Raw genomic sequence first — 14054 nt, forward strand, 5'->3', positions numbered from 1 at the left:
AAAAAGTATTTGCCCCTTCCTGATTTCCTATTCTTTTGCATGTTTGTCACAAGTAAACACAAAATGCACTTTTTAAATAAAGGATTTTACTAAAGGGAAAAAGAAATCCAAACCTACAGTGCCCTGTGTGAAAAGGTAATTGCTGCCCCACCCCTTAAAACATAAATAAACTAGGGTTTATCACATCTTTGGGAAGTAGTGTTCAGATTCCCTAGCCACACCAAGGCCTGATTACTGCCACATCAAGAAATCACTTAAATAGGACCTGTGACATATACCAAAAGATCCTCAAAAGCTAGACATCATGCTACGATCCAAAGAAATTCTGGAACAAATGAGAAGAAATAATTGAGATCTATCAGTCTGGAATTGGTTATAAAGCTTTGGGACTCCAGTGAAACACAGTGAGAGTCATTATCCACAAATGGCAAAAGCATGGAACAGTGGTGAACCTTCCTAGGAGTGGTCGGTCAACCAAAATTGCCCCCAAGAGCGCAGCGACGACTCATGCAAGAGGTTACAAAAGACTCCAGAGCAACTTCCAAAGAACTGCTGGCCTCAATTGCATCAGTTAAGGTCAGTGTTTATGACTCCATCATAAGAAAGAGACTGGGCAAAAATGGCCTTCATGGCAGAGTTCCAAGACAAAAAACACTGCTAAGCAATAAGAACATAAATGCTCATCTCAGATTTGCCAGAAAACATCTCAATAATACCCAAGAATTTTCGGAAAATAATCTGTGGACTGATGAGACAAAAGTAACTTTTTGTAAGGTGTATATCGCATTACATCTGGCATAGAAGTAACACAGTATTTCAGAAAAGGAACATGATACCAACAATGAAATATGGTGGTGGTAGTGTGATGGTCTGGGGCTGTTTTGCTGCTTCAGGACCTGGAAGACTTGCTGTGGTAAATGGAACCATGAATTCTGCTGTCTACCAAAAAATCCTGAAGGGGAATGTCCGTCCATCTGTTTGTTACCTCAAGCTGAAAGATACCTGGGTTATGCAGCAGGAGAATGATTCAAAACACACCAGCAACTCCATCTCTGAATGGCTTAAGAAAAACAAAATTAACACTTTGGAGTGGCCTAGTCAAAGTCCTGATCTTAATCCAATTGAGATGCTGTGTCATGACCATAAAAAGGTGATGCATGCTCTGAAACCCTCCAGTGTGGCTGAATTACAACAATTTTGCAAAGAGAATTGGGCCAAAATGTTGCCAGTTATTGCAAATGCTTTATTGCAGTTGTTGATGCAAAGGGTGGCCCAACCAGTTATTAGGTTTAAGGGGCTATCCTTTTATCACACAGGGCCCTGTAGGTTTGGATTTCTTTTTCCCTTAGTTATAAAGACCTTCATTTAAAAAAACACATTTTGTGTTTACTTGTGTTATCCTTGTTTAATATTTAAATTAGTTTTGTGTTTTATTTTGCACCCAATATAATTTTTTACATTTAGTGGGGAATATACGGTATTTTAAAAAGTAATGAGTTCTATCAAACGGAAAGATTCCTAACAGAACTTGATTATTTTTACTTAGGTCTCAGATCTACTGTCTGAAAGCAAAAAATCTGGGGGTCTGAAGGTACGGGAAGACCAGCAGCAGGGATTTTATGTTGATGGTCTGAAACTTGTACCCTGTGAAAGCTATGCACAAGTTGAAAAGTTAATGGAACAAGGGAAAAAAACAAGAACAACAGCATCAACGGGCATGAATTCAAGCAGCAGTCGCTCCCACATGGTCATTACTATTCACTTTAAACAGGTATGGCTGATTGTGTTTGGTTTTTCAGAGCTATGAACATGTGTACTGTGTAGTAACAATCAGAACGTGCGTTTGATCATCCATGACCAAGACACACAGGATTCTACTAATCCCTATGCAAAATCTTAAAGGGAATCTGTCAGCAGCTTTTTGCTATGTTATCTGAGAGCAGTATAATGTCGGGACAGAGAGCCTGATTCCAGGGATGTATCACTTACTGGACTGTTTGGTGCAGTTTTGCTATAATCCTTGTTTTCTCTGTTGCATATATAGCAGCAGGGGCATTATAATTGTGGCCGCAGAGGTCATGACTATGGAATGGCTGACCCTTGCCCTCTTCACCTCCCATAACTCCTTACCCTTAATTCCATATAATGCATATCCACAATATGATGTATTTATTTCAGTTGTACAGTACAGTCGCAAAACTATCTGCAAAAAATCAGTAATATACAGGAGTGTGAATAAAAATAACTGGGCACCATAGCAAATGTTCGCATTCCTCCCCCTTAAAAAATACTCAGGATCATGGTGAAGTCTCAGAAAGGGATACCTCCCAAATTCTAAAGACAGGAAGAGGGATATGTATTGCAGAAGGTATACAGAAATAGTGCCTCTACTGCAACCTCTTAGTGTTTTCACCCATACAATACACCTTTCATGGCCCCCAAACAGTATTTTGCCTCCAAAAACATGCCACCTGACTTACAGTATAAAACACCCGCAGTAAATTTTCCCACACAGTTTGCCACAACAGCATCCTCCACACACACTCACAATATAATATAGTGACCTCAGCAAAGTAGGATGTCATAAAAAACTAAAGGGAATAAAGTGAGAAAGAGAAAAGGGAGCGGAGACATTCTGAAGAGATCTTCATTACGGTACTTATTCTGATCCAGAGAGCTAAAAATGTAATTCTGGAGTGTTTCTGATGGATACCCAGGGAAAACCATCATTAAGTATATTTTTATGGGTCAGGGTAGACCAAGCTATCTAAAACCACCATTTCTTCCATAGTTATTAAAAAATCTATTAATTCCAACCATTCTGATCTTGAGAGTAGCACAGGAGACCCCCAACACCTGGGGACAACTCATCTGGTTGCTATCAACAATATTCGGAAAATACCTTTCTTGAGCATCAGAAGCATTATAGAATATTGTATTGAAAAGAGAGTTAAAAAGGTAAAAAATTGCTTTTCACAGTTCTACAGGACCACCAGATGTGTAAGGCTGGTTTCACATTTGCGGTTGTGACCGCAGCGTTTATGCCGCATACTTCCGCGTGCATCGTCTTTTCCTGTCTTTAACATTATGGACTCAGGTGCCTGCGATTGGATGCTTTTTGCCGCGTTTGACGACGCATGTGTTGTTTCGTTGTCTGCGGCTTGGCGCGGTAAACGCTACATGTTGTAATTTCAGAGGTGTGAATTTGCCGTCTAGAAACGCTTGCGGTTGTTAGCGGAAGGAATGCGGCGAAAAAACTAATTTCTGTCTATGAGAACGCATGCGTTCACAAGCACATGTGTTTGTTTGTGGTTGTGAATGCATGCGTTTTTCCACAGTAAAGCTCTCTAGACACTGATAAGCCACCCCCCACATACAAACGTATAAAAGGAGGGAGTGGGCATTTGCATTCCACAACTTTGCAAACTGGGAAGAAGATCAGACGCTGGAAAGGATCTGGGAGGAATCTTCACTTTGGACAATGTGAGTATCAAAGCCAATGTCTGTATATTCTTTTTTCTCTCTCTATATGTCCTAATTAGTGTTGAGCATTCCGATACCGCAAGTATCGGGTATCGGCCGATACTTGCGGGTATCGGAATTCCGATACCGAGATCCGATACTTTTGTGGTATCGGGTATCGGTATCGAAACAACATTAATGTGTAAAATAAAGAATTAAAATAAAAAATATTGCTATACTCACCTCTCCGACGCAGCCTGCACCTTACCGAGGGAACCGGCAGCGTTGTTTGCTTAAAATTCGCGCTTTAACTTCCTTACGCGAAGTCCCGGCTTGTGATTGGTCGTGCGCCGCCCATGTGACCGCGACGCAACCAATCACAGCAAGCCGTGACGTAATTTCAGGTCCTTCAGGATTTTAAAATTACGTTCCGGCGTTGCGTCACATGGGCGACGCGACCAATAACAAGCCGTGACGTCACGGGAGGCTGGACACGCGCGCATTTTAAAATGCGCGCGTGTCCAGCCTCCCGTGACGTCACGGCTTGTGATTGGTCGCGTCGCCCATGTGACTGCGACGCAACCAATCACAACGCCGGAACGTAATTTTAAAATCCTGAAGGACCTGAAATTACGTCACGGCTTGCTGTGATTGGTTGCGTCGCGGTCACATGGGCGGCGCGCGGCTTGCTGTGATTGGTTGCGTCGCGGTCACATGGGCGGCGCGCGACCAATCACAAGCCGGGACTTCGCGTAAGGAAGTTAAAGCGCGAATTTTAAGCAAACAACGCTGCCGGTTCCCTCGGTAAGGTGCAGGCTGCGTCGGAGAGGTGAGTATAGCAATATTTTTTATTTTAATTCTTTATTTTACACATTAATATGGTTCCCAGGGCCTGAAGGAGAGTTTCCTCTCTTTCAGACCCTGGGAACCATCAGGAATACCGTCCGATACATGAGTCCCATTGACTTGTATTGGTATCGGGTATCGGTATCGGATTAGATCCGATACTTTGCCGGTATCGGCCGATACTTTCCGATACCGATACTTTCAAGTATCGGACGGTATCGCTCAACACTAGTCCTAATAATTTCTGTCTATTTTTTCTTGCTGCATGCATCAGAATGTCATCGTCTTCTTCTGAGGAGCAACGTCTTGTGCCTGAGCAAGGTGGAAATGAAATTGAAGTGAGTACTACTATTTCTTGTAGTTAAAATACTCTGATCCAGATCTGGCGGGTTTGGTAATCTGTATGTGCTTTCCATCCACTGCTCCCAAACAGTTGGGGAAATTACACTCTCCAGAATTTGTCGGCAATTTCCATCCACATGCCCGCAGTGGGTAGGTGGATAAATTCATCCCAGAGTACGTTCCACAAAGCCCGGCAGGTGTCTGCAACTATTCCAGACAAGGTGGAAATTCCAAGCCGGTACTGAAAGTGGAGCGATGATAGGGTCTCTCCGGTAGCCAGGAATCTGAAATAAAAAAAAAAAAATAAAAATTACAATCAATTCTATTTATGGTGGGGTTTTGCTAAACACATAAAGGAAAATAGAATTAATACATGGCAGAACAATATTTGACAGGCATTTGTTTAGAATTATTATGTACCTTAGTGTGACCCCAGGAGACGTTCCTCTGCAGGAATAGCTCTACGGAGCTGGGTGTCCTGTCTCCGGATGGCTCCTTGGACACGACCAAGCAAATCCTGAAAACTCTCTTGAGACATCCTGGTATATTCCGGGAATTTGTCCGGGTTGGCATTAAGCTCACCATATAGCATGTGGTAGGCTCCACGGCTCTCCCGGAGTTCAATAATGAGGTGTCTCCAATAACGCCGATGCCGTGTTCTTCTCTGTCTTTCTTGATTTCTTTGCTGCTCCCAAGCAAACGCATTGGCAAGAAACAGCTTTATACTTAAATCAAGGTTGAAATAAAGGCTCTCCATGCGAAGATCCATCATGACACAGGATACAGTACCAAACTGTGAAGATTTCAGCTGACCAAGGGTCTATATAAAGATATCCCATAACACATGCCCACTGTTGTCCCATTGGCAGTGTCTGTTTATCTAGATTTTTCTCCTGTAACATGCAAACGCATGCAAAACGCATAAAAAAGCATATAAACTTTGCGCTTTTTGAGAGCATGCGTTAGCCTATGCATAAAAAAAGCTGCGTTTGCATGCATTTGCATGTGGTTTATCATGTGTTTAAGATTGCGGCATAAAAACTGCGCATTCTACCGCAAATGTGAAACTAGCCTAACTTGGTGCCATCAGCATCTTCAAATCTCTGAAACCACCAGAAACAAATAGTGAAGATGATCCTATAATATCTAGATAAGATCATATAATTCATCTCAATTCTTATATATTATATAATAAAAAGTTATAATTTTTTCCAGAATACTGAGTATTGTGTATTAAATTCTTTAGCTGCAGCTATTGAATGAAAACCTTCATTGCTTATACAGGTGCAGCTCACAAAATTAGAATATTGGGGTTCTGTTAGATTCGGCTATTCACCCGGTTGGAAGGGGGAGCTGTAGCACCTGGGCATTTAGTGACATGGGTTGTTCCTCAGGTTGGTGGGTGCGTTTTGCCAAGTAGGGAGTTAGAGGTGTAGGGTAGGCTTTCTGATGTCAGTGCAGACAGAGAAAGAAAAGGAGTGTAGGATTCATTTGGATGACAGGGCGCATGTGTGTTTAGAGGGTCTGTTGGGGCTCATCTTAAAAGGGAAGTTAGGGAAAAGATCTGGAAGGACGAATATGTCGAGATTTTTTCTATGGTTCCGCTAGAAAAATTGAATTTGGATAAAAGTAAGAAGGATGATAGTAAGAAGGAGGAGGAGAAGTGCAGGTGGCATTTGATCCCCCAAACGTTAGTCAATTGGCTACATGCTTTCGCCATTTTGGCAAGCATTATAGGAGAATAGGGGCCGGAGAATTGCTCTCCCCTATTTTGCTAAATGGACTCCATTGGTGAGGCCTATAGGACTTATGGGGGACAGGCATGGCTTTGGTACGATGAGCAATTCTGGCAGAGGAAAGCAATAAGGCCTGCGATTCGGTGGGATCAAAAGGATATAGGCCTTTGGTTGTGGGTCATGGCACCTACTAGGTTCAGCCATTCCTTTCACGGGGGCAGGGAGCGTCAGTCCAGCACACAAGGGTCTGTGGGACAAGCGGGTCAGTCGGGGGTGCTGAAATTGGGCTTATGCTGGCAGTTTAATTAAAGCCAGTGTAAGTATGGAAGTATGGAGCCAACTGTAAGTTCAAACACCTCTGCTTGCATTGCAGTGGCTCCTCCCATGGAGCCGCTAGATGTTTTAAGAAAGTCAAGCCCAAAGCAGGAGGCAGCAATACTCAAGGGGGAGATGCCGATGAAGCTGGAAAAGATGGTACCTTATCTAAATTGGTATCCAGACAGAGAAAAATCGGAATTGTTTTTGTCAGGTTTTGAGGACTTTTTTTGATTCCCGCTCCTCCGGTTATTCCCCGGGTTCTTAAGAATCTTTGGTCGGCGGAGATTTATGGGGACTTGGTTTTGGAGAAATTGGGTAAGGAGGTCACTTTGGGCCTCCTTTTGTAGATTTGTTAGTTTCTCACCTGGGGGTTGTGCCTAAGAAGGAGCCAAATAAGTTTCGGCTCATTCATCATTTGTCATATCCTCGGGGCATGACGGTGAATGACAGAATTGATCCGGAGCTTTGCTATACGTCTTTTGATGAAGCAGCACGTTGGGTTAGGAGGTGTGGTAAGAGGACTCTGATGGTGAAGTCAGATATTGAATTTGTGTTTCGGGTATTGCTGGTTCATCCGGACAGTGTTAAGTTGCTGAGCTGTTATAGGAAAGGGGAGTTTTTCGGTGACAGATTTTTGCCTATAGGCTGTTCTTTATCGTGTGCTTTCTTCAAGGCATTCAGTTCTTTTTTGGAATGGGTTGTTCGAGATGTTTCAGGTTTTGATTCTCTCATCCATTATTTTTGTGATGTTTTTGTGCATTGGCCCGGGCGACTCGGCATGCTGTGAAACCATTTTGAGGGCTACTGTCGGATTATCCTGATGGGGCGAGTTTTTTTGCAAAGGTTAGCCAGCGGTACCGCGGGAGTTCAAGCTCCTCACCATTTTGTCCGGCTTTCAGTAGAGCACAAAGCAGATTTGGTGGTTTGGGGTACATTTTTGGAGCAATATAACGGCTCATGGCTCATGGAGGAAGCGGTGATTAATTGTACCTAGGATTTGTTCATGGATGTGAAAGGAGGAATTGGTTTTGGAGCATACTTTAGCAGTCAGTGGTGTGCAGCAAAATGGCCGGAGGATTGGGTTACATCAGGTTTGATCAGAAATGTTGCCTTGTTGGAAATTTTTCCCATTTTGGTGGCTGTGCATTTGTGGAAAAAGGAGTTTCAGGACGGATGGGTGCGTTTCAATTGTGACAACATGGGGGTGGTGTGTGCAATTAATAGTCTTACTGCGTCATCGCCCCCAGTCATTCGAGTTTTTACGTGCTTGTCAATGAATTCACATGTGACGGCGTCTCACAGGGTGTTTAGAATGCCATTGCTGATTCTCTTTCTCATTCACAGTGGGACCGTTTTCAGTTGTTGGCTCCAAAGGTTGAGGTCATGGGGCTGGAGTGCCCGGCAGACCTTTGGAGTGTGGTCTCCGGGCCGCAAAGTCACTGGTTAGGTCTTCATTGGCTCCCAAGACCTGGGTTTCTTACCAGGCGGTATGATATTCATGGGAGGGTTGAGGGTTTGTTGGCAGATCAGGAAGATCAGGTTGTTGTTGGAAGATCAGGTTGGAGTATTGCTTTTGTGGTTGAGTTGCGGGGCGGCGGAAAGATGGTCATTGACGAAGGTATTGTGGATTATTGCAGCTCTGGCCTTTGGTTTTAAATTACGGGGCCAGCAGGATTTGACTAAATAATTTCTGGTGAAGCAGGCAGTAAAAGGGTTGCTGAGGAGTAATAGTCAGGGGGACAGTAGGCATCCTGTTTCTTTTGGTTTGTTAGAAAGACTGGGGGGTGTTGGGATCATTATACAGTTTGGATTTTGAAGTTTTCCTTTTTAGGTTGGCTTTTTCCCTTGCCTTTTTTGGGGGCTTTGAGAGTTGGGGAACTGGTATCGCCTTGCAAAACTAGGATAGGAGGGCTCATGGCTAATGATGTAGTAGTTACATCGAATGGCTTAGGGTACCGTCTCACAGTGGCACTTTTGTCGCTACGACGGTACGATCCGTGACGTTCCAGTGATATCCATACGATATCGCTGTGTCTGACACGCAGCAGCGATCAGGGACCCCGCTGAGAATCGTATGTCGTAGCAGATCGTTTGGAACTTTCTTTCGACGCTGGATCTCCCGCTGTCATCGTTGGATCGGTGTGTGTGACACCGATCCAGCGATGCGTTCGCTTGTAACCAGGGTAAACATCGGGTTACTAAGCGCAGGGCCGCACTTAGTAACCCGATGTTTACCCTGGTTACCATCGTAAATGTAAAAAAAACAAACCGTACATACTCACATTCCGGTGTCCGTCAGGTCCCTAGCCGTCTGCTTCCCGCACTGACTGTGACTGCCGGCCGTAAAGTAAAAGCAGAGCACAGCGGTGACGTCACCGCTGTGCTCTGCTTTCACTTTACGGCCGGCACTCAGTCAGTGCGGGAAGCAGACGGCAAGGGACCTGACGGACACTGGAATGTGAGTATGTACGGTTTGGTTTTTTTACATTTACGATGGTAACCAGGGTAAACATCGGGTTACTAAGCGCGGCCCTGCGCTTAGTAACCCGATGTTTACCCAGGTTACCCGGGGACTTCGGCATCGTTGGTCGCTGGAGAGCTGTCTGTGTGACAGCTCTCCAGCGACCACACAACGACTTACCAACGATCACGGCCAGGTCGTATCGCTGGTCGTGATCGTTGGTAAATTGTTTTGTGTAATGGTACCCTTAGAGTTTTGGTTGCGAAGGTCAAAGACAGAACAGGAGGACAAGGGTAAGAGTGTAGTTTTGGGACCAGTAAAGGATTCTTTTGTGTGTCCAGTGAGGTGTTTGCAGCTGTTTAGTGCTTTTCAGCCCAGTCAGGAGGGTCCCTTGTTGTGCGGCGCCCCAGGGTCCTCGTCGTCGAAGTGGTATTGCTTTCCTCTCGGGGAGAGTGATGCTACTTTTGGAGGCAAAGAAAGATAACTGCATCCAGGTATCACAAACATGAAAAACATTTCACACTCCAGACCACCAGGGGGAGCTTGTGCTCCTATTTATTAGGTCACTCCACATATATATATAACTGGTATTCTGTAGGAAAGGTTAGAACGTTCCAGACCTGAGTCTGAGGTGGACAGAGGGTCCAAGGAGCTGTGCATGCCCTCAGAGCTGCAGCTCCCAGAAAGAGACATTGAAAGGCATAACTGTATTGCAGCGAGCGTGAAGGAAGTTGAAGCAAAGGAGAGGCGCAACATCCCGGTAGCCGGAATACCGGGCCCTCTACGCCTTATTTCAGAGACCAGCAGGACAGCTAATTGCAGGTTACCTGTCCGTACTTACACCCAGGAGGCACGGTGACATCTACAGAGCCGGGTTATCTAAGAGACCCTATAAACAGGCTCAAGTCATCAGTCATAGGGGTATTGTCCTATCCTATATGGGGGACAGAGAGAACGAAACACCACATCTGTGAGACCCTTATGTGAAGCCATAGGCAATAAGGGACTACACCACAGCAGCGCAAAGGAAGGCTACTGATTTCCACCTGGATAAGGGGACTCTGGACTTGCCACCAAACCAGCCGGTCTCTGCCTGCCCTGTGATCTGGTGCCTGGACTGTGGATGCTGAAGTCTTCAGTAAAGGTAAAGAGACTGCAACCTTGTGTCCTCGTTCTTCTCTGCGCCTCTCACCATCTACACTCCGGAAAGCCCTGGGGATATACAGTACTTCACCTATGGGAAGGTATACCATCTAGCTGCCATAACATCACCCCAGCGGACCCCTTAAGCAGCGTCGGTCACCCTGACCGAATACCACAGGTGGCGTCACGAACACAAACTTTATCCCTTTAAGGACCTTTCCCTTTTACACGGACATCCCAGGGCCACGGACTGGGTCAGCCACCGTGACATGCCCCTGTGAACCGCAGGACCCGGTACAGAGTACCCCACGGCCCCATGGTGGCCATCCAGTTGTGTCACGTAGACGGGTCTTTCTTGTCTAGGTACCAGTTTACGGAGATATTCAGAAAGGGTTTGCATTTTTGGGGTTTGGATGAATTTTTCTTTGCAGCTCATTCTTTTCATATTGGGGCAGCGATGGAGGCAGCGATCTGTGGGCTTGGGGCTGAAGCTGTGCAGCTTATCGGGAGGTGGCGCTCTAGGCGTTATCGCAGTTACATCAGGCTTCAGGGAGTAGTTGCGGAATTTAATGGCTGAAGGTTTTTCATTGAAATGTTATTTGTTGTGCAGGTGGGCTTTTCAAAGCCTTGTATTTCGTTTCAGGTTCCAATCCGTTGCTTGTGTGGATTTTTGCTCATTCGTACGTCCATTGGGGAGCATTGCAAGCTGACAAGAGGAAGGAGAGTAGACAGCTCAGTTTTCCCAGGAGTATGGCGGTGATCAGGTGGCTCAGCTTTAGGGGGATGGGTTGGAACAGGGTTTTGCAGGAGGTACATAACAGTGCTTGGTTGGACAGGGCTCTTGATATTTTGGTTTTAAACATGGGCGATAATGATCTTGAGGTTTGGCCATTCAGGGAATTAGTGAAGGACATAAAGCACGATTTGCTACAGCTTTGGATGTCGTATTCAGGGATCATCACGGTGTGGTCTGAGATCGTGCCGCGTAAACGTTGGTGGAATGCAAGGTCGGTGGAGATGATTAATAAAGCCAGAATGAAGGTCAACAGGGCAGTGTCTGGTTTTGTATCTAGGAATGGGGGTATTTCAGTAAGGCATTTTGAATTGGAAAAAGGGGAGGATGATTTTTAGTTGGCTGATGGGGTTTATTTGAACGCAGTGGGTAGTGACCTCTGGGCACTTGGCTTACAAGATGGTATCGAAAGGGCCGTAGCATTTTGGTGCAGGGGGTCTCGGGCCTTTGAGGTGTTCAAAGGCCCTCATTGTAGCGGTTGGGGGGTCCTTGAAGTTGGTGAAAAAGTGGTTTGGGGGATTGATTGGGATAGCAGCAGGACAGCTGATTGCAGGTTACCTGTCCATACTTACACCCAGGAGGCACGGTGACATCTACAGAGCCGGGTTATCTAAGAGACCCTATAAACAGGCTCAAGTCACCAGTCATAGGGGTATTGTCCTATCCTATATGGGGGACAGAGAGAACGAAACACCACATCTGTGAGACCCTTATGTGAAGCCATAGGCAATAAGGGACTACACCACCGCAGCGCAAAGGAAGGCTACTGATTTCCACCTGGATAAGGGGACTCTGGACTTGCCACCAAACCGGCCGGTCTCTGCCTGCCCTGTGATCTGGTGCCTGGACTGTGGATGCTGAAGTCTTCAGTAAAGGTAAAGAGACTGCAACCTTGTGTCCTCGTTCTTCTCTGCGCCTCTCACCATCTACACACCGGGAAGCCCTGGGGATATACAGTACTTCACCTGTGGGAAGGTATACCATCTAGCTGCCATAACATCACCCCAGCGGACCCCTTAAGCAGCGTCGGTCACCCTGACCGAATACCACAGGTGGCGTCACGAACACAAACTTTATCCCTTTAAGGACCTTTCCCTTTTACACGGACATCCCAGGGCCACGGATCGGGTCAGCCACCGTGACATGCCCCTGTGAACCGCAGGACCCGGTACCGAGTACCCCACGGCCCCATGGTGGCCATCCAGTTGTGTCACGTAGACGGGTCTTTCTTGTCTAGGTACCAGTTTACGGAGATATTCAGAAAGGGTTTGCATTTTGGGGGTTTGGATGAATTTTTCTTTGCAGCTCATTCTTTTCATATTGGGGCAGCGACGGAGGCAGCGATCTGTGGGCTTGGGGCTGAAGCTGTGCAGCTTATCGGGAGGTGGCGCTCTAGGCGTTATCGCAGTTACATCAGGCTTCAGGGAGTAGTTGCGGAATTTAATGGCTGAAGGTTTTTCATTGAAATGTTATTTGTTGTGCAGGTGGGCTTTTCAAAGCCTTGTATTTCGTTTCAGGTTCCAATCCGTTGCTTGTGTGGATTTTTGGCCATTCGTACGTGTGGTGATACGCTACCTGAGTGTGTTGGGGGACACTCGCTTAGCATGGGATTTAAGCACTCAGGCATGATTTCTCCACTTTAAACAGTCTATTCTGGTTTATTAAACGTCATAAACCATAACACAAACAGTTCATTATATATGGCTTTACAAATCCTTCAGTGGTCACACTGGTATCCCTCCAGTCACCGGGTGACTGCACAGTTCAGCAATAGTTCTTTTTCCCCATACCAGGGGTTACCTCTTAGGAACTCCTGCTCCACAGGTAGACTCCACGTCAGTCCAAGGTCCACAACAGAACCGTCCAGGTCGATGGTCTCACAGTGCTTCCAGGATGACCCCAATCCCGAGAGCCTCCAACACTGACCATCCAGGTCGACGGTCTCACAGTGCTTCCAGGACGACTCCAATCCCAAGAGCCTCCAACACTGACCGTCCAGGTCGACAGTCTCACAGTGCTTCCAGGACGACTCCAATCCCAAGAGCCTCCAACACTCTCACCATGTGCTACACACACACCTCCTTTACATAGGTGTAACCACACCCAGGTACCTGTCACATGGCTAGTCAGGTGAGTATGACCTCACCACAGGTCCTTCAACATAAAACCATCTTAGGTGTTCAAACACGCCTCTTCGGGTGGGTTTGTAGGTGACTGGACCCACCCATCTCTCCAGTCACCTGGAAGCCTTCCCAATGTAAACAAATCCCTCAGTAGTAGATCTGCTTGAGCAAAACATACCCAGGCTTCCATCACAGGGCCACCCACCTCTGAGATACATACCGTCCATCAATCACATGACCAGTCGTTGTTTCAACACACTTATGTCTCCAAGTGCATCCTGAAGTGCAGATGCAGCGCCCCCTGGCTGTAACATTGGTCACTGCACCACAACGTCCATTGGGGAGCATTGCAAGCTGACAAGAGGAAGGAGAGTAGACAGCTCAGTTTTCCCAGGAGTATGGCGGTTATCAGGTGGCTCAGCTTTAGGGGGATGGGTTGGAACAGGGTTTTGCAGGAGGTACATAACAGTGCTTGGTTGGACAGGGCTCTTGATATTTTGGTTTTAAACATGGGCGATAATGATCTTGAGGTTCGGCCATTCAGGGAATTGGTGAAGGACATAAAGCACGATTTGCTACAGCTTTGGATGTCGTATTCAGGGATCATCACGGTGTGGTCTGAGATCGTGCCGCGTAAACGTTGGTAGAATGCAAGGTTGGTGGAGATGATTAATAAAGCCAGAATGAAGGTCAACAGGGCAGTGTCTGGTTTTGTATCTAGGAATGGGGGTATTTCAGTAAGGCATTTTGAATTGGAAAAAGGGGAGGATGATTTTTAGTTGGCTGATGGGGTTTATTTGAACGCAGTGGGTAGTGACCTCTGGGCACTT

At 46.1% G+C, this 14054-nt stretch overlaps 1 protein-coding gene across 1 annotated transcript in view; it reads left to right on the forward strand.

Annotated features, from left to right (window-relative positions):
- Positions 1 to 14054, forward strand: part of LOC143803688 (kinesin-like protein KIF28) — a 257314-nt gene that overhangs the window by 51981 nt on the left and 191279 nt on the right. The window contains exon 5 of the mRNA XM_077281467.1: positions 1547 to 1771. Coding sequence (XP_077137582.1) covers positions 1547 to 1771 — 225 coding nt within the window. The remainder of the gene's footprint in view (positions 1 to 1546; positions 1772 to 14054) is intronic.

Source organism: Ranitomeya variabilis, chromosome 2 (genome assembly GCF_051348905.1).
Source record: "Ranitomeya variabilis isolate aRanVar5 chromosome 2, aRanVar5.hap1, whole genome shotgun sequence".
NCBI classification, from domain to species: Eukaryota; Metazoa; Chordata; class Amphibia; order Anura; family Dendrobatidae; genus Ranitomeya; species Ranitomeya variabilis.